Raw genomic sequence first — 21297 nt, 5'->3', positions numbered from 1 at the left:
CTGCAGTCACACCAAGACTCAGCAGTTGGAGAAAGAACAGTTACTTTTTTAAGACTAATCTTGAAACCCACATGTTTTCAGCTGCTTTCCAGCGTCGCTGAGGTTTTTATCTTCTATCACTTTGTGCTTTTATTTAAACTCTTCCACGTCTGTCTCAGACCATGAGACAGTGAATGCATCACATGTCAGCTGTTTCTATGTTGTGTGTTTTTCATTATATATTATTGTGCAGCACTTTGGTCAAATGTGCTTAATGAATGAACTTGATTTGATTTGATTTGATTTGATGGAACAAAACATATAATCTAGCCACGATTAGTGCTAACGTTAGCAAGCTAAGCTAACTGGCCTCTACTGTCCAGGTGGAACAGGTTGGGTCCTCACATATGTTAAAAAGGTGATGGTTGATGGGTAACGCTCTGTGTGAAAAGGTCATGTATCCACACTCACAGTCCTCCGCTGGTTCAGTAACAACAACAACAATAATATTTATTTTATTATGATCTTTATCGTCCCCAGATGTGAAGATTTGCCTTTGGCCTCACAGGCTGTTTAAATCCACATCATATTAACACACAAACAATAAATACAACAATAAGCACAACATGCACAGTACAGACAATAATAGCAGACAGTGTGAATGTTGCTTATGAGTCCAACGAAGTTATTGCATTCGGTATAAAGGATTTCCTGTAAACGTTCTCGGCTGCTGTGGCGGTCCACAGCGTTTTCCATAGTTGTCATGTCGACTATCAAATATCAGTCAGGTGAAGTTAATTTATTTGTGTTGTACAATTTCACAAATTTGCCTTGAGGCGCGTTACGACCTGCAGAGCTCACAGCTCCCTCCGCCCTCAGACCCTCGGATCAGGAAACTCTCAGGCTGAGACGCCGTCTCCTTTAAAAACGTGTTTTTGTTTTGGAGAAATAGAAAAGTATTCGCCGTCATAGTTTACATCTCTTGACCTCTGGCTGACAAACGACACTGATAATGTGTGAAGATGAAAGTCAGACTCAGGATGGTCGTCAGCGAGGCGGCAATTTGAGCTCTGGGATTTTATTAAAGCATGAACTGTTTCCTTGTCGTTCTCAGTCTAACATGCCCCCCTGCCACTGTGCAGCTTTAACGTATATCCCTGTTTTATTGTGTACATTAATCTGCTGCGTGCGGCCGTTGTGCTCCAGCGTCGTGGCTTAATACGCCGTTCAATAATTGATAAAGGCGCCGCCGTCAAATGGAGCAGGAATTTGTTTTCTTAATGATGCGGGGACAGGGACGGAGGGTCATCATGGATGCAAAGAGTTTGCCGCAGAAAATTTCACACTTGCAAATCACACGCGAACATGTTTCTAATTTAAATAGCCCTGACAGGTAAACGCTCCAGCAGATCCCTTAATCTGCTAATAAATCAGGCGGCGGGGAGGACGGGCTGCAGGAGGAGCCGGCTCTCCACGCCGAGCGCGGATCAACGACGTCTCTGAGATAAATGAACGTAGGACACCGATAAAACATTTTAAACCACAAACCAACAGAGGCGGAGGATTTTCTCAGGGATTTACATCATGCATCGACGGTGACTTCAGCACATCGCAGCCAAATACTTTGTAGTTTATGACTCAATTATTTCATTAATGCCTCTTTCATTTTTAAGGACAAACGAAACAGACGACGTCCTCTGATACGTCTGTTTAATCTCTGTGGAAACTGTATTTACCCAGGTGCTGTGCTGGTTTACGTTTGACCACTGCGGCCTGTTCCCGCTCTCTTCCTGTCCCTCCTCCAGGTATCTGGTGCTAGAGCACGTGTCCGGGGGGGAGCTCTTCGACTACCTGGTGAAGAAGGGCCGGTTAACACCTAAAGAGGCCAGAAAGTTCTTCAGACAGATCATCTCCGCCCTGGACTTCTGCCACAGCCACTCCATATGGTTTGTTATCCTTACACTCAGCTGTCGTCATCATCATCATCATCATCATCAGCTCTTCGTCAGAGCATCAAAGAAACAACACGTGTGTAGCAGAGACTAGTACTCAAGTAAATGTAGTGTGTTGCAGTCCAGTCAAACTGTGTTACACAGGTGTTTTGTTCAGGTGACATAGAGGGAAAATGTGGCTTAAATTTGCCTGTTTGGCTTTAGCTGCGAAGTATGAGGGAGGAGAGACGCACCTGATTAATCACTTCTGCCTGACATCTGCAACTGTGTCTGAAATCTAATGTCTGGGGGAAAGCAGGTACAGTAAGAAGCACACCTGTGAATGGACAGGTGCGTCAGAGAAGAAAACTCCTCACTATCCAGTACACATGCAGCAGGAAAAATGTATTTGACACTGTTTCGAATAAAATAACCTGATGAATGTCTGTGCAACAAAACGTTGTCAATACATGTTTCTAATTACAGGTGTATTAGACCTGGAAAAGCAGGTAAAATCCACAGCTCAGTTTCATCAGGCTCACGTAGAGAGAGAGAGAGAGAGAGTAGCCAGGCTGAAACAGTGTGAGACAGATGGATAGAGATCAACTATCTCAATAGTTGAGACAATGGAAACACTTCAGTGACAGCAGGTGAGAAGCTGCAACAGATTAAAAGATGTTTATGAAGTGACTTTACAGTAGCTCTCTGTTTAGCCCCCCAACACGAGACAAAGGAGCAGCTGCTGTTATTTTTCACTTCTGCACCTGTTTCCCTCCATCATGGCCGCCTGCTGGAAAATGTTTCCAACCTTTCAAAGCTTTGTGTCAGCTCCAGTCCAGCATTGTGTGTGAAGCAAACAATAATGATTATTATTATTAATCTTATTAAAGAAGTTTGAGAGTTTAATCAAAACTTTCTCACATTGATTATTCACTGATCTTTTTCAGGCTGTTTAAAGCTCCTCCAGTGTAAAGGTCTGTGTCCATGTGTAGTGTGATTATAGATCAGCTCTAGCTTCTATATTAATACTGTGAAAGTATCAAAGCCTCAGTCCACAGAGAAATGCACACAGCCTGTATTCAGAAACTGAGCCTTAAAACCAGCCGTCAGGACTTCTGGAACTTTGTGATGTCACAACAAAGCAGTCACCAAGCCCCGCCCACCTGGACCCACCATCCAAACCTCCTCTCTTCTGATTGGCTCACTGACCTGTTGTCAGAGAGAAGCCTGGAGAGGGGATGTAAAATTACACTGAGATTTTCAGTTCTTAAAATCACAAATATATCTTCTTATGGATCAAAACTTCAAAATAAAACACAGAAGAAGAAGAAACTGTGGAGCGTTAAGATTTCCTCACACCCGTCCCTCCTGTAGTCGGGTCAGTACAAACCTGCAGTGTTTTCTCAGTTCAGCAGCAGAAACACTTTATTTTTTAACGCGTCGTTTTCCTGACAGGTTGTTGGACAGAGACTAATTAACAAACATGGATTATCAGGTCGCTGGTTTGTTATCCAGACATGTTCAACACACATTAAATAAACCCAGCATCAGATTTTATTTAGTGATACTTTTGGCTCTGGCCTCCTTGTGAGTACGCCACTAAATTAAACTGTAATGAAGCTAAATTGGAACGACTGACACTGAATTTGCATAAAGCTTAGTCACTATCCCAAATAGTGTAGAGTAAGTGAACTAGAGAATGCAACTGATGAAAAATACTACCTCCAAATTAATTTTCCACCATTTCCATATGAAATCATGTTCCTGAAAGGTCTGAAGTGTTGGCTCGGTTTTGATGGTAGAACAACAGGTTTGCTCCGGCCTGACTCCTCCTCAGCCTCTCTCCTCATCAGCTGTAGCCGGGGGCGACTTTAGAGGCTCCAGCTCCTCTTGATCTCTTTTCATCTCTCACAGCACCTTTAGTTCCTTCATGCACGGCTGCAACACTGTGTTTCTAAGAGCAATTGCACTTCAAAGAACTTCTGCCTCTGACTCTCAGCATTAGACATCAAGTGTTTGGCTTTGAAGGACTAGATTTATTCTACAGTGTGTGTTTTTTTTTTTTGGTGGAAACAAGGAGGTACGAGACCAGGGTCAGAGGAGTCCAGGCTAGTGGTTTCACTTCTCTCATCCATTTTGAGTAAAAGGAGGTAGATCTGAAACTGACTTGGACCTCCTTTACACCTGGAGGGTATCGGTTCTTCATGATACAAAGTCTGAGATCCTTTGGACCCTGTTTCGCCCGAACTGTAGCCGACTTGCTTTTAAGTTTCTACCGTGGTTAAAACTTAAACCATAGTTGAAACTTAAAAGAAATTGGCTACAGTTGTTACAGTTGCTTCTGTATTCAAATAAAACTTAGCATGAAACTCGTGGGTGTCAGGTTGGTGGACAGAAACTAATTCACACAAATGGATTGCCAGGTTGCTGGTGAATGTGTAACAGGAGTTAATCTGTGTCCCAGTTCAGGAGCCGCATCCTTCAGAGGACGTGGTCTATGAAGGTGTAGACTGCAAAGAAAGGCCAAACTGAAATTAGACGGTCTGGCCTATAAGGATTTTGCAGCCCCTGAATTGGGACCCAGGTTATGTTCTCCAGACGTTCTATGTCAAAGGGAACAGGACTTGCTTTAGATAGCTTCAGTTCTGGAACAAAAGAAGCTTTTCAGATGAGAGAAGAAACATCTTACAAGAAAGTCACAGAAAGTCCAGGTACCTTTGGCTTGGCACCTTTAGACATCCAGTGTCCTGGATGTTGAGAATCTTTATTTACCTTGAGGTCCTCAACCAAACAGACCTGTGGGAAACCCTCTTGAACCAAGGCGCTGTAAAGACCTCGTGGGTCTGCCCAGTCAAGACACGAAAAACAAGCTGATGACAGGTAGAGGAAGTCATTGCTTTGTCTCAATCTCTGTCTTCTGTTTCCTGTTGTCCTCCAGCCACAGAGATTTGAAGCCCGAGAACTTGTTGTTAGACGAGAAGAACAACATCAGGATAGCAGACTTTGGCATGGCGTCTCTGCAGGTCGGGGACAGTCTGCTGGAGACCAGCTGTGGGTGAGTTCAAGCCTGAACTTTGAGGGTTAGGTCCTAAAACATAAAAATTGTTGGTACCAACAGTGATGTAAATCATGAATGCTTTTAGCCCATCCTGTATCCTTCATCTTGATTTGAATGTTTTCTTTTTCACCTATTTTAATCCAGATTTCATCCAGTCTTTGTCGACTCTTCACATTGCAGCTGACACAAGGGGCACAGAGCAACATTAGCATACATTAAAAGTCATGTTTATATCCATATTTTAGCTCTGTGTTTGGTCTCCTCCGGCTCCTGAGGGAAATATCTGGCTCTTCAGCTGCTAAATGCTCCACCATGTTCAGCAGCTGCTCTCTGACTGAGTCTGTCTGCTGTCTGCTGCTGAGCAGGTGGTGAACAGAGAGTTTGTCAGAGCTTGTTTGATGAAAACACTGAGACTGAAACAGACAGTAAATGTGCAGTAAACAACCAAAACAAGGAGCTGAAAAAGGCTAAAAATCCCCGTAGAGCTGCAGAGTGCAAAACAACCACCAGTCATTGTTAATATGTGAAGCTTTAAAACAGCACACCTGAGCCCAGCTGTAGTGAAACGTGCGTCTTGTTGATTCAGGCAGTTGTAAGTTTTGTAAGGTCCTAGTTGTTTGTTCTGCAGGATACAAGCCGGTCCCGCAGTGTTTCATGGAGTCAGTCGTGTGGAACGACTAAAGCCCGACTCCTCCGGCTCAGAGATGCAAAGCCCGAGAGAGAACATGGAGTGACTGGGAAAATGCTTTGCCCACAGTTACTCATTAGTCCTCATTGTAATTCAAACAATTGAAGGCACCGGTTCGCCTGAAAGTAACGCACCACAGTCATGTTCTTTTCTCTCTTCTTTATTCCTCATGAGTTCTTTACAGATGAGTTTTTAGGAAGCAAAGAAGATTCTAGATGTTAAAATTGAACCAATGTTGGTTGAGAAAAGGTTTTTTTCAGATATGAAGGTTCCGTGTGACTATTTATACATCAGCTTTTAAATAATTAGATTTTAATGTGAATCAAGTCTTAATTACACATTTAAATATAGTCAGAGAAATGCTTTTGGATCGAGACGTTTGAAAAGTCAAATTTATCCTAAAACTATTTCACCTCCAGGTCCATTTCCTGTCTTGTTCTGGACCAGAACACACATTTCCAACTTTTCATTACAATGTAAAATAAAATGATACGCGCTCTTCCAACACTTTATGCATTATGATCTTTTAGAGGGAATTAAAATTAGATTTCATGGAGTTTATAACCTTCATACATTATGCATTTCACAAAAATAAAACAAGTTAGCACAATCTAATTACTGACATTACCTGCACAGTGGGTCCACATCAAGGCTTGTCAGTGTCAGATCATAACACCTGTGCGGCGTCAGTCATTGATTCTGCACTGAACCGCAAACCTGGAGAGAACAGGTGCAGAGAGAATCAACCTCACACCTCTGTGTTTTTAACCCGTGTGTTTACATTCAGGTAAATCTGCATCATGAGTCGCACCGCTTTGAGCAGGAGAGACTTTTATTGCTATTTGGTGATTAGATCTGGATGTTATGTGGACTCTGAAATGACAGCAGAAGAAAGGAGAACAGATACTGAAGTTATAATGCGATTGGCTGGTTGAGGTTGTGACAAATTCTGATTGGTTACCGAGGTGAGAGAGGGAGAGGATTCTAGAGTCATGAAGCTCCTTGTTGGAGGTTTGTCGTTGCAAATCGTCCGTTGGTTGTTTTAAGTTGAGTTCAGTTTGTCGGCCCTTCGGCGTGGGCCCCTGACAGCCTGGACCCTTTTTTTCCCTCCTATCACTTCTAAATGGATTTATTGACATTTAATGGACGTTTTGTGGGCCGCTGTAAAAAGTGAGTGAGCGACAGTGTGTGTACGATGAGTTATGACTCTGACAGCTGCTGTGGCGGTTGAGCGGTCAGTGTTATTTGGGGCGGCGGGTGATAATTACTGAGAGATTTGCATACGTCCTGATGGTCTGGTAGATCAGAGCTGTGAGGATGTGTCAGATTAGTCTTCCGCACTTCAGCGGCTCAGACAGTTTTCACCAAGAATCACTGATGGAGTCTGTAAATATCTCGCATGAGTAACAAGTCGAATGGCTCCTCCACTTCATGTGACGTTAATGGAATTTATTAAATGTCACTCGACGACTGAGGACGAGTCTCCTCGGGCAGGAAGGAGGAAGATTTGCTCGGCTGCAATTAGATTGCAGTTAGTGTATTTTGACACAAGCTCAGATTGACTTGTTTTCACCTACATTAGCATAATTAAATACGATGTTGGCCGTGATGGAGAGTGTGTTTACTCTGGGAGTTTAGATGAAACACTGTTAGGAGAAGCCGATCTCTCTGCTCCATTTGTTACGATTAATCCGCACAGAGGAAGAGCAGTGTGTGTTCTCGCTGCTGCGAGTGTGTCATTATCTGATTATGAGTCTTATGCATCTGTGAATGTTGTGATTTCACTTTATCAACAGTCCTCCTCTCCTCCTCCTTCACTTGAAGGCATGAAAATCCTTGAAATGAGATTTTCATTCAACAGAACAACTTCATCAGTATCAGTTATTTTATGTATTTGGTTTCATGTCACATATTCAGCTGCTGTTAATTGACTCCTGGTCACTTCTAGAAATGATTTAAAAGATTTCCTCTTGACATACGAAGCATCAGGTGGTCAGGTCAGCTGTGTTGAGGAGCAGATGGTTCTGGCTGCTCCAACGTTGAAAACTGAAGGCGGTTGTTCTCGTGTTATTGATCCTCTCTGACTCTGGAACAACCTCTCACAAACCAGATCAATACGTCTTTTTATTACCATCTTAATCTTTGTTTCACTTCATCTCTTTGCTTTAGAGTATAAAATTAATTAATTAAATTTTTGTTATTGTGTCATATATATATATAACTACATCATAAATCCATACAAGGCAGAACTGTTTTATATCTTTTACAATCAGATCATTAGCCCGTCATTGTTTACAACAGAATTCATTAATGGTCGACAGAAAAGAGAGTTTAGCTTATCTGCAACAGATCACATAAACAATATAAAACATTTCTTCCATTGGTATCCACATTACTGTGATTCATTTCTGTACAATAATAAAATACATTATAAATGGTTGAAACTTCCTTGAGTTGTTTATCGTCTTAATATATAAATTAATATATAATATATAAATATTTTTGTAAAGTTACAAAAGGTACAATGTTTAAAGTTATTTAATGTAGAGCAGAAGTTTCAAACCAATATGCACCTGATCTGCATCAATGTGCAGCAGCGATGTAAAGTATCACCTCAGTAACACAGAAGATATAAAAGTAAAACTCAGTTGCATTTGAAATGTTAGTTATGATATTAATTTCTAGGCTTCGGCTGATTTACAATAATATCAAATATCGCAATATTTCTACATCGCCATGTGCAATAATTTTCACAATATCTTTTTTTTTTTTTTTTATAAAAATAATTAATTAAAGATTCACCCCAATCTCCCACGATAATAATACAATTCAACTTCTTCTCCCGCCACTGTTGTTTGCATTTAAAATGTGTCACATCGTGGCAGCCACTTCCTGTTATGTAATCCTCACTTAGCTGACAAAAAGAAATGATGAACCACGTCAGGCTGTAGTTTCTTTTTCTTCATGAGTAAAGTGGTTTATAATTCTTATGTCAGACGTTTGTGCAGAGCTTCACCTGTGTGTGATGGTTGTGGCTGCTGGCTGTGTTCCCTAACAGTGTGTAGTGTGTAGTGTAATGTTGTGTGTGAGTCCTTTCCACCATAACCGCCGCTCTTTGCCTCTCTTCCAGATCTCCGCACTACGCCTGCCCAGAGGTTATCAGGGTAAGTGCTCTCTCTTTCTTTCATACAGTAATAGCAGCTCCGACAGGAACGGCTCTTACGTCACTGCTCCGTCCTCGCTGATTTCACTCTGTTCCTGACACTCAGACTTTTTGAACCCACTGTATTTATATAACATACGTTTGTTTAAAGTACAAACACACATACAGACATAAATGCCAATATATGAAAATGTTCTACTTTCTAATAGGTTTTATGATAATTTTTTATATATATGTTTTATTTTATATTTACATACATTATATTTCATATATGGCAATTAAAAAAATAGCAGATGGGAATCTGAAGTGACGACGCTTTCTTCCCTGTATCAACTCTACACAGCACAGATGATGACTTTCTTATTCATTTCTCTTTTTTATAAACAAGGTGTAGGTGTAGTTTTAACTTTAATACACGAGTCAGACGAGTTTGTATTTTTGCACTTTTCCCTCTAAAACAACCTTCACACCACCTCCAGTTCTCCTCGTGCACCTGCTCCTCGGGTTCTTGGCAGGTAGGTTGTTCCGGCATCTCGGAGAACCTGCCTCAGCTCTTCTGTGGATATGACAGATTTTCAAAAATAAATGTTACCAGAAAATAACGGAAAACATGACGAGGAGTTAAAATGACAGGATCTATATATTGCTGGGGACAGTTCAGCGGCACCTGGAGGTTCCCGGCGCTCCGTACCCAGATCTACGCCTACAGACGAGGCGGCTGGGTGCACCAGAGAAGTCAAACTCTTCTTCCCAAAATAACTCCTGCAGTGCCGTCAGCATCACAACTTGCTGATGTTATACTGTAGGAATATCCATATATATATATGGAGTATATACACTATATATGTATACATATATATTTATACTGGGGGATTTTTCTATTAAGTAAGACGCCAAGCCTCAGAGCGTTCGTGGTGATTTGCAGTTTGGGAAATGGCCTCAGAATGAATGTTGAGCATATGATACAAGTCTCATCTGTCTGTCTGTCTGTCTGTCTGTCTGTCTGTCTGTCTGTCTGTCTGTCTGTCTGTCTGTCTGCCTGTCTGTCTGTCTGTCTGTCTGTCTGTCTCAGGGGGAGAAGTATGACGGGAGGAAAGCAGATGCGTGGAGCTGTGGAGTCATCCTGTTTGCACTTTTAGTGGTGAGTGACGGCTGCTCCACAACAGCAGAAAATACACTGACACATTCTGATACTCTGAACGTCCTGCTCCTCTGTACCTCAGTCTTTACTTCCTCCATCTTAGTTTCCCAGGCTTCAGTTAACACTTTATTTTGAAGGTTACAATGTCAAACTACAGTGTCCTGGATTCTTGATGTTAATTTTTTTCACAACCTTTTCATCAGGGAGTCTCTGAAATTATAAATGATCTTCATGATCTTCATCTTTTCACACTCATATTGTGTTCGTCTATTTCTACAAAACATGCTGTCACAGGAAAACCTGCCCCTGGTTTGATGCAGTGTTTCATTGGGGGGAGGGGGTTGGATGAGAAGTTGATTTAGTTTGTTCCTGAGGCAAATATTTACGCTGAATGAAGCAGCAATTCCCAGCAGAATATCCAAGGTGAAGACAAAGGTCAGAAAAACGTTTCAGCACAAAATAAACTGCAGCACCAGGGAATTAAAGGTTAACATTCAAACACACTGGTGGACGGGAACGTGTTGGTGTTGTTGTTATTACTGAAGGTCGCTGTTAAAGGCAAATCTGTGATCTTCACATCTGACTTTTAATGTGCTGCGCTCGTTGTTAGTGTTGGGAATATGGGAAACGTGTTGATGCTGTAACTTCGTGAAAAGTGTTGCAGTCGATGAGGTTTTACACCAGCTGGGAATAAATTAAAAATGAGATGCTGGAAACATGTTGTGTACCGATAAAAGATTGAAACCGCATTATAAATGAACTGAGTGCAGACATAAAACTCTCCTGAACCTCTATAACTCCATAACAAACATTATCTCGAGGCACTTTACTGCGTCAGGATGAGACCGTAGACTAGGATCGAGAGAAACCAAACAATTCCCAGAATGAGCAAGACCTCGATCAAATGATTGGTCACGAAACAAGAAATCAGTAAAATCAATACGTGCAGCATGCGCATCACGTTTTACCCAAGAACGCTTGGAAAATTCACAAACTTTAAATCCAGCAAAATACAAAATAAATTGACCCTGATTTTAGAAAAAAAGTTAAGTGTAAGTCAGTTTTAGCCGCCACTTTGGTCCTGAAATTTTGTACAGATGTTCATGATTCCCAGAGGATGAACTGACTTTTCACCCAGCGTCACCAACAGGTCAGAATGTCCACTTCCCCAAAGGCTTCAGTTCACGACAGGATGCTTCCAGAAACTACCTCAAAAACAGGGTTAGATTGAAAGTAGCATGCAAGTCTGCTAACATGCTAAATGTTAGCATGTTTGCATTAGCTTCCTCCTCACCATGGCGACCGGCAACAACAAGAGCTTTAGCCGCTTAGTACTAAAGCTCCCTTTATCAGGTCTGTCTGTCCCATTCTCCTGGACGGGATCTCTCAGCAAGGCCTTGACAGAACTTCTTCAAATGTGGCACAAACAGAAGTGATTAGAGTTTGGTGCTCAAAGGTCAAAAGTCAAGGTCACGGTGACCTCACAAAAGATGTTTTTGGCTATAACTCATGAGTTCATACACTAATTATGACACAATTGAAGTCAAATTTCGACTTCAGCGTGACATCATTACGTTCTGTAAAAAACACGGTTGGTGGAGCGATATAACCACGAGGTGATAATTCTTTCATCTCATACAGATAAACCAGCAACTTTTTACCACTGCAGTTTTCTGGAGAGGTTTGACCCTTTATGTGGGATTTGACATCAGGTCTGATCTTTAGGTAGCTTTTAAAAGCTTTTGCTGCTGGTACGGTCTCTGAGGTTTGTACTGGTTTGTCTGGTTTGTCTTAATTGATTTGTGGTTTCACAGTTTTGTTTTGTTTTTTTTAAACATTCCCATTTAAGATTTTTGAATGACAGCTTTGTGCAGTGTGTGAATCAGACCGTGTCATTCAGACGGCTGTGTAGTACAAACGCTCAGCAGCACTGTCAAATAAAAATGCACATCACGCAACAAAAGCTTTTCATAGCAGCAGCTCTATAATGCGACAGTGACAAGTGAGCAGTCAGAGAACCAATTAATAACTATGTTTGTTTGTGTGCCGTGTGCACGCATGCGTGTTCCTCCCCTGATTAAGACAAAGCACATAAAACAGTCATCATCATGTGAAGATAAATGTCTCCACTTGTGTTGTTTTGATTACCCACGCAGTGTCAGTGGCCATCTGGCTCCGTCCTGCTCGTTTTCAGTGAGGAGGAAACAGTATCAGTCGTCAAGTCGCTGAGCGCGCTCCCCAGCTGGAGAGCTGAGGCAGAGCCGGCTGGCTGCAGCACAAACTGCTTCATCATCACCGGCTCTGATGACTGATATCTCTAACAAGCTGCCTCCAGTCCTCCTCTTTGTCAGAACCCGCATTATCTCTCAGCGAACACCTGACAGGCCATTTACATGACAACAGGAAGATGTCAGTGCGGGGCATTGTGTGAGCTGGTGAAGGGGCAGTTTGATGCCTGCTTTGTATTTTCAAGTGTCCCAGTTGTACGGTTTTGATTTTTGCCCAGTGAGCGCTGAGTTTTGAGAAAAACAACTGTCGGCCATTTTGCCATAGAATCTAGAGCCACACAGTGAATGATTTCTGATGGTTTTTGTGACCCCATGACTTTTTCCTCCAGCACCACCGTCAGGCAAAATCCTTCATTTTTAAAATGTAAAAAATCCTCCCTGAAAAACACAAGCCCATCGGCCCAGCTGATCCAAAAACGGGCAAAGAGGAGGGGCGTGTGTGGAGCTGAGACTTCGGTGCATGCATACGCTCACCCTCCTGTTATTGTAACCATGATAACAACACAGTACTTATTTTAACTCAAATCGCGATCTTTTCCTAAACGGAACCACGTACGTCTCTTAAAATGACCCGAGAGGGGTTCCCGCTCCGCCCCCCTACCGGATGGCTGCTCGATAACTGAGCTCCCGTCCTCGTGGACTGAAAACACATATTTAACAACTAATTAACGGTGGTTTTTGAAAAAGAAGGAAGGTAAAGTGTGTCTTTTCCGACACAGCATTAAAAATGAGCCAAGGAACCCGCCGCAAGACTGAGACTGCGAGCAGCACAGCGACCGCACTGGAAGCTAGCACTACCGCAGCTAACGAGAAAACAGTTGCTGCTAGCATGATGGCTGAAGTTCTGGCAGAGATGAAAGGAATGAGAAAAGACATGACGGAGCGGTTGGACAAAATTGAAGACTCACTAAAAGGGGTGAAGGAGCAGATACGAGGCTGTGAAAGAAGACTGGACGAGGCCGAGCAAAGAGTGAGTAACACGGAGGATAACGGTGCACGAGCAGACCGGCTGCTGACCTACATGATACGGAAACAACGTTGTTTGGAAGCTCACTGTGAGGACATTGAGAACCGTTCGAGGAGGTCAAATCTGCGGATTTACGGAGTGAAAGAAGGCGCGGAGGGTGGTGAGAATATGCTCGATTTCACAGCAAGATTACTGAAAGTAGCTCTCAAACTACCCGACAACGATGACCTCGCCATCGAGCGCGCGCACAGGTCGCTCGCGGCCAAACCTATAAACACCAATATCTCCAGATCGATTGTGGTGAAATTTCTCCACTTCCAGACGAAGCAACGGATCCTGTACAAAGGCTGGAACACAAAAGAGTTGCAGTTTGAAGGGAGCCGTATCACCTTGGATCATGACTACTCCACCGCACTGCAGCGTAGGCGCAAAGAATATGGAGAGATCAAACGCCAGCTGAAGGAGCGCAACATCAGGTTCAGGTCTTCTTATCCAGCGGTGCTGAGAGTCACTTTGGATGGCGGGGAAAAGAGCTTCAACTCTGCGTGGGAGGCGGCGGACCAATTGAAACATCTGGGCATCACTGCAAAACTGTCAGAGGCCGAACTTATGGAGAAAGAGTTGCACCGGCGGGGGTGGACGGCTCCGCTCCGTCCCGGGGGGGAGCGGCTCACACGCGCATTGGTGAGAGATATTGAATCGCTCTCTAATTGATTAACTGTAGCTGAAGTGCGGAAATGAGAAGAGCATCCGACATAAAGTTAGTTCATGCACAACGGGTAAGTGGGGGCGTGGATCCTGTGACAATTGGACTGTTTTACACTTTTTTTCGGGGAGGGGGGGGGTCACCGATGTTTCACTGTTTTTTAGACAATATTACCAGAACACGTATAACGGATACGGAGTAGTGATGCCATAATCGGCCACGGACAGTTGGGAAAGCGCAAGGCATGAACAGTATTGTTACTAGCCGCCCTCTATTTGAAGTTTACCTAAAGAACAGAGTGTAGTGGTGAAAGGAGCTGTGCATTGGCTTTGGCGTTTCCAATTTATCATTTAAAGAAGTAGAAACTACGTGGATACGTTTTTCCATCAATGCATAGTTCTCAATCTATACCAGACGCTGTATCCCTTTCAGTCTGGCGTTAATACTGCTGTGTACGGTGGGCCACCCACCCCCCCATCCTATTATTATTAATACTGTTGTTTTAAATGGGACCTACTCCCCCCATCTATTTTTATGGTCTGATGCCTTCTAAATCAGGGCTCTTACTGAAACCACCAAAGCATTTGGTAATGAAAGACTGTGTGGTCCGAGGGGGGGACATCCAGGGGGAAACGAACGCAAGGAATTCTTATCAACATCTTAAGAATCTTGTGTTACTGTCTTAACAACAGACAGTTTTAGGCCCAGACATCCAGATGTTCTGGACACTCCTTTTTTCTGTCGCCACCCTGAATTTCGGTACGAGGGATAACAGGCCATGTGTAGTGACTTTGGGTGGCGAGCAGAGTAGGTTCACTGGACAGTGGACCACTACGTTGGAAGTCATTGTATTCCTTTTCGTAGTTATGTATATAGTTTTGTTCTTTTATTGTTGTTACTTGTTTGATACACTCCATGGGACAAGATGTTTACTATTGGCAGCTGTGGTGCCCCCAGTCATAATGCTCTGTCGTAAAGACCGTGCAAGACACATTATATACCCAGGCCTGCAGATAGCAGTAAAGCCCCATGGCTGGGCATTGACACCAGCAGTCCAAGATGTTAGGCTATAGGGTAGTCACATATAATGTGAAGGGTTTGCACAGCCCCCAAAAAAGAAGGAAAATATTAGATCAGCTTAAACAGATGAATTGTAGTATTGCTTACCTTCAAGAAACGCACTTGTCGGATGCCGAACATGAGAAAATGAATAAATCTTGGGCCTCACAGGTTTACTACTCCTCTCATAAATCTGGTCGCAGAAGGGGTGTAGCAATCTTGATACATCGATCAATACAATTCTGTTTTGACTCTTCATTTAAGGACAAAGAGGGACGTTATGTTTTGATTAATGGTACAATAAACGGAGTCTGGGTGTCAATGTTAAATGTATATGCCCCAAATGACAATAGCCCACAATTTATGAAAAGCATATTTAATTTAGTACTAGACAAAGCGCAGGGCATGTTACTAATAGCTGGAGATTTCAACTGTGTGCTAAATCCATTTCTAGATAAAAGCACAAATTCAAACATTCAACCAACAACAATGAGTAGAGCCCTTAAAAACTGTTGTGAAGAGTTTGGCTTTCTAGATGTCTGGAGATATAAACACCCGGGAGATCGAGATTATACATTCTTTTCCCACCCTCACTCCACATATTCCAGGATTGATTACTTTTTTGTGCCGAGTAATGAATCATTTAGGGCAATAGATTGTCAAATTCACAATATAACCCTGTCTGATCACGCACCAGTATCAATGGTTTGGGACGTGGGGAGGGTGACCACTTCTGGTAGATGGAGACTAAATACTTCCCTGTTAGGGATGCCTGCATTCCAGGCCACGATAAGGGACGAATTTATCTCATATTTGGAAATTAATGATAAGGAAGATGTGTCCCCAATAATACTCTGGGAAGCGGCTAAGGCGGTGTTACGGGGAAAGATAATTCAATTAGCTTCAACTTTTAAAAAGGTTAGGACAGCTAAACGTCAGGAACTGGAAAAGAAGGTAGGTGACCTTGAAAAACAACATAAAAAAAATACAACTTCTGAGAATTTGAATAAATTGAAAAAGGCCAAACAGGAACTTGATGACCTCCTGACGGAAAAAATTGAAAGAAACTTAAGGTTCTTGAAACAAAAATACTATGAGCATGGGAGCAGAGCCAGTCGCCTACTAGCATCTCAGTTGAGAAAACAATGTAGCCTTACAACAGTCCACAAAATTAAAAGTAACAAATCAGACAAACCATTCCTATATAAACCAAATGAAATTTCAGAAGCATTTGCTGCATTCTACAAAGACTTATACTCGGACAAAGACAGAGTAAGTGACCCAGCAGTATTTGACAATTACTTAAAATCCATTAAACTACCTACAATAGATCCTACCTCAGCTAAGTTCATTGACAGACCGATAACTAAAGAGGAAATTGAGAAGGCGATTAAAAATCTTAAAAACAACAAAAGTCCTGGTACAGATGGATTCACCAATGAATTTTATAAGAACTACATAGACCTCATCAGCCCAATCTTGGAGAGAGCGTACTCCGATGCTCTTGAGAAAGGAGAGCTGCCGTCGGCCTGGAGGGAGGCGATCATCTCCGTTATACCCAAAGAACATAAAGACCCCACAGACTGCGCCTCCTACAGGCCGATTGCGCTCTTAAATACAGACTGCAAATTGCTGACGTCTATACTGGCTAAGCGAGTCGAATCGGTCATCACCACTGTAATACACCCGGACCAGACGGGCTTTATAGCCGGCCGGTACTTGCCAGATAACGTTCGCCGACTACTTAATGTTATGGAGCATAGTAATAACTATCCATTCCCCTGCATGGCATTGGCGGTCGACGCTGAAAAGGCATTTGACCGCGTATCCTGGCCGTTTTTGCTTAAAACCTTGGACAGATTCGGATTTGGCCCAAACTTTAATAGATGGATCCAGCTGTTATATGCTGCCCCCGGAGTATGGTCAGAGTCAATGGACATATATCCCAATCTTTTGATTTAGGTAGAGGGACACGCCAGGGGTGTCCGCTATCGCCACTCCTTTTTGCGTTAAGCATTGAACCACTGGCACAGATGATACGAGAGGACGTAAATATTAATGGAATAGAAATTGGCGACAAAATTCACAAGATCTCGCTATATGCGGATGACATTTTAGTTTATTTATCAGAGCCCCTAAATTCAGTTCCAAAGCTGATGGACTGCTTTGCCAAATTTGGAGCCCTCTCAGGATATAAAGTCAATGTTAATAAAACCGAAGCCTTGGCCCTGAACTCGCTTGTCACACACCAGATGAAAGCAGCATTTTCATTCAAATGGCCAAAGGATGGTATTTCCTATCTGGGAACCACTATAACACAAAACTTGGATAAGTTATATAGGGCAAACTACAATAAATTAATTGACAAGATATCCGTTGATCTTAACAGATGGGCTGTGCTGCCCCTCACTATCTCAGGCAGAATAGAGAGTATTAGGATGAATGTGCTTCCTAGGTTGTTGTTTCTTTTTCAGACGCTGCCCCTCGCACCACCAAAAAACATGTTCACAATTTTAGACCGCCTCATCTCCAGATTTATCTGGCAGGGAAGGCGCCCTCGGGTAAGATACAAAACTCTGCAGTTATCTAAACAACATGGAGGGTGGGGACTCCCTCACCTTAGACATTATTGGTTGGCCTGCCAGCTAAGGGCTTTGATAATTTGGATTTCAGATAAGACGGACACAAGGTGGTTGGAAATTGAGAAGTCACTCTGCACTCTAACACCTTTATCTAAGGTTCCATTCACTGAAAATAAATCCCTAGAAGAGACTCTGGGTAGATGGTCAAAAACTACTCTGGCAGCATGGAGAGAGGTGCAGAAGAATTTTGGCCTCCCTTGTGATATGTCAGTCTTGTCGGGTGTGGCTCATTTAAAGGGTTTTATACCTCTAAAATTAGATGCAGGATACAAAAGATGGGGACATCTAAACCTTAACTACATCCACCAACTCATTGAGGATCAGGAATTGAAGACATTTGAACAGTTGATGAATGAATTCGGCCTGCCAAGATCGGATTTCTATAGGTATCTTCAGATAAGAAGTTATTTGTTTAAGCACCCAGACTGGAACCGCATAAAAAAATCGGACTCACCTATTGAGCAATACCTGACAAAAATTCAAAATGGAAAGTACATAGGGAGACCAATATCTAATTTATACCGAATACTATCTGCCATGAAACAAGAAAACACCCTACACATCAAACAAAAATGGGAAGCAGAGCTCGAAACAGAAATAAGGGAGGAGGTTTGGGATAATATTGCATCAGAAATGCACAAAGTCACTAACGCAAACCTATGGAGAGAGTTCCAGTGGAAAATAGTCCATAGATTCTTCAGAAGCCCTCGAATCTTGGCCAAAATAGACCCCAATCGAACAAGTGAATGTTGGAGAGAGTGTGGGGAGGTGTCTGCAGACCACACACATATATTTTGGAAATGCCCCCTATTGGACAACTTTTGGTGTGAGATATTAGACCTATTGGACAAAGTATTTGTTTTTTCTCTACCCAGGGACCCACTACTGACCATCCTTGGGGTCATCCCTGAAGCAGGGTTGAGTAGGAAAAAGATATACCTGCTGCATATATTGTTTGCAGCAGCCAAGAAGGCAATAACCCTGAACTGGCTTAAAAAAGACCCTCCAACATTACTCACATTTCAGACAGTAGTTAAAAGAATTTTTATAATGGAAAAGATAACATATATGTTGAGATTACAAAATGCACAATTTACAGACCGATGGGCGCCTTGGTTGGAAGTGGTGGGGGACGATTGGTGATGAGCAAGTGTGGGGGAAAAAAAGAAAAGGAAAAACCTATATCTTATCAATTTGCATGTCAGGTGATTCGCTGGAGATTAGATGGGAATCCGCGGCTGCTGTTGTCCTATGTTAACTTTGGTGTGTATACTATCTTTTATAGCCCGTCGGGCTTGTTCACTTAATTGTGGTCTTTTTGTTTGTTTTTTGTTTGTCTTTTATTGGGTAACCAAACAGATTCTAAACACGAACTGGCTGTTTGTAGAAAAGAATGGCTTATTTTACATCTTGTTGTTTTTATTCACTACTGCTATTGTTTCCTTTTCTTTTTTAAAAGCAAAATATAAAAGGGAAAAAGAGATTGTGTAACATCTGAAATGTGTGATATGTATGAAAATGTTGCTCAATAAACATAAAGTTGAAAAAAAAAAAAATGACCCGAGAGCTCTTGATATTTGCTTTAGAGACAATTTAATATCAGATGAGGAGTTTGTATAAACCCGTCTCTCACTTCAGCACCACGGACAGCGTCACGGTTCCATCAACACACAGAGGATGGAGGTTTGTGCTACATGTCAGATCATCAGGTATCTTTAACAAATATACTCATTATCCATAAAACTGACGGTATGACTGAATATAAACGAAATGACAGATTCAAATATGAACAGAAACTTATAATTACCCGCTAAATCTTTAACGTATTACAGGTTACGGCGAACTAGTCTCTCTCCTGTAGTAGACAGTCGAGCTGCAACGGTAGGAAGTTTCGACATAAAATCGACAACAGTTCAAACCAAAGTTGAACTTGATGCAAAAGTTTTGCACAGATTGATTTCGCCCCTGCTACAAAATCACTAGTTTCGCATCCAAGTTAATTGATGTTTCCTCTCCCTGCTCCTCCAGGGCGCTCTGCCTTTTGACGACGACAACCTGAGGAATCTTTTGGAGAAGGTGAAGCTGGGAGTTTTCCACATGCCTCACTTCATCCCTCCGGACTGTCAGAACCTTCTGCGCGGCATGATTGAAGTGGACGCCACCAAGAGGCTCACGGTAAGCCACTGTACACGCCTCACCCTCACTCAGCGAGAGAGAGAGCTGAAATCTTCCGTCAGGAGACTCGTGCTCGCTTTGTATTTTCACAGTCTGGGCTGTTGCTTTAGGGACAGCTAAGGCTAAATATAGCAGAGTTGCACCATGACTGGCCCTGCAGCGACTGTGCTCTGCATAAAATCTTTTCATCTCAGGCCAAGGATTTGTTTTGGCTTAGAATAGAAACATTACAAAAATAACAAAGGCTGTATTAGATAATGTGCTTTCGCTTCTGTTCTGTCTGTGGCTGTTTGAACTTGGAGCAGTTGTTTTTGGCAACATCCCGCTGCTGATAAGCCTTCAAATTGGACTTCCATAATCACAGCCTTTTCACAGATACCCTGCAACACTATACCCACGTCACTGCAGAGATAGTTTCACACACTCACATTCACCTGACCTGCTCGTCTTTGGGTCTGTGGGAGGAAACCGAAATCCGAGCACCCCGAGAAAACACAGGACGCAAATACAGAGAAAGAACTGTAGCTGTGAAGTTTCAGATTAAAAGTCTAAAGCTGTAATAATATGACCATTAATACATTGTACTTTCTTACATAAGAATCACTATTAAAGCTTCGACAATCTGATCATAGGTTTGTGGTGACACCTGCTCACCCACTAGATTCACCAGCACCAGCATCAGTAACATGGGCCAGTCTCCAGCTCTTTCCTGCCCTAGCAGGTTCTTTCCTGCCCCAACAGGCTCTTTCCTACTTCAACAGGCTCTTTCCTGCTCCAACAGGCCCTTTCCTGCCCTAGCAGGTTCTTTTCCTGCCCCAACAGGCTCTTTCCTACTTCAACAGGCTCTTTCCTGCTCCAACAGGCCCTTTCCCGCCCTATCAGGTTCTTTTCCTGCCCCAACAGGCTCTTTCCTACTTCAACAGGCTCTTTCCTGCCCCAACAGGCCCTTTCCCGCCCTATCAGGCTCTTTCCTGCCCCAACAGGCTCTTTCCTGCCCTAAACAGACTCTTTCCTGCCCCAAAAAGTTCTACCTGTCAAGATCATAGAAGCTAAACTTAGCTATCAGCTTTAAAGGGGTAATGCACCAACTTTTCTGTTTATTTTTGTTTTTGTGGGGGTATGTCTGAAGACTACCAGTAAATAAATCTCTACCCCGTATCTACTGCAGGCTAGATGCTACAATATCACGGCCAACTGTTAGTGGTCAGGTTGCATTGTGGGTAATGTAGGCGCCACGTTTTGACAAGGAAAGGGAAAAGGAGTAAAAAGAATGAGTGTAGAAGAAGTGCTGTAGAAGTGTTGAACTAAATCTTTTAAATTTAAAGCTCACGGTTGGCGATGGGGTTTGTCAGTCCTACTTAAAGAGGAAGAGTCTGTATCCAGCCTGACAGGAAGTGCTGCCTCACAGGCTCGCTGCAGGGAGTTAAAGTCCTAATTGTCCTGGATGTGTTTATTTTAAACACTTGTAATTGGATAGAAAACATGTAATTGGTTCTTGTT

General features: G+C 42.6%; 1 protein-coding gene across 8 annotated transcripts in view; it reads left to right on the top strand.

The window, feature by feature from the left end:
* LOC130169188 (serine/threonine-protein kinase BRSK2-like) overlaps nt 1-21297 on the top strand; it is a 141051-nt gene that overhangs the window by 79532 nt on the left and 40222 nt on the right. For all 8 annotated transcript variants that reach the window (XM_056375729.1, XM_056375695.1, XM_056375712.1 and 5 more), the window contains exons 4-8: nt 1785-1925; nt 4849-4965; nt 8787-8820; nt 9892-9960; nt 19651-19797. In XM_056375729.1, the coding sequence (XP_056231704.1) occupies nt 1785-1925; nt 4849-4965; nt 8787-8820; nt 9892-9960; nt 19651-19797 (508 nt within the window). The remainder of the gene's footprint in view (nt 1-1784; nt 1926-4848; nt 4966-8786; nt 8821-9891; nt 9961-19650; nt 19798-21297) is intronic.

Source organism: Seriola aureovittata, chromosome 1, assembly GCF_021018895.1.
Source record: "Seriola aureovittata isolate HTS-2021-v1 ecotype China chromosome 1, ASM2101889v1, whole genome shotgun sequence".
Classification (NCBI taxonomy): domain Eukaryota; kingdom Metazoa; phylum Chordata; class Actinopteri; order Carangiformes; family Carangidae; genus Seriola; species Seriola aureovittata.
The sequence above is the reverse complement of the archived record's forward strand: the minus strand, read 5'-3'. Positions and strand labels throughout refer to the sequence as shown.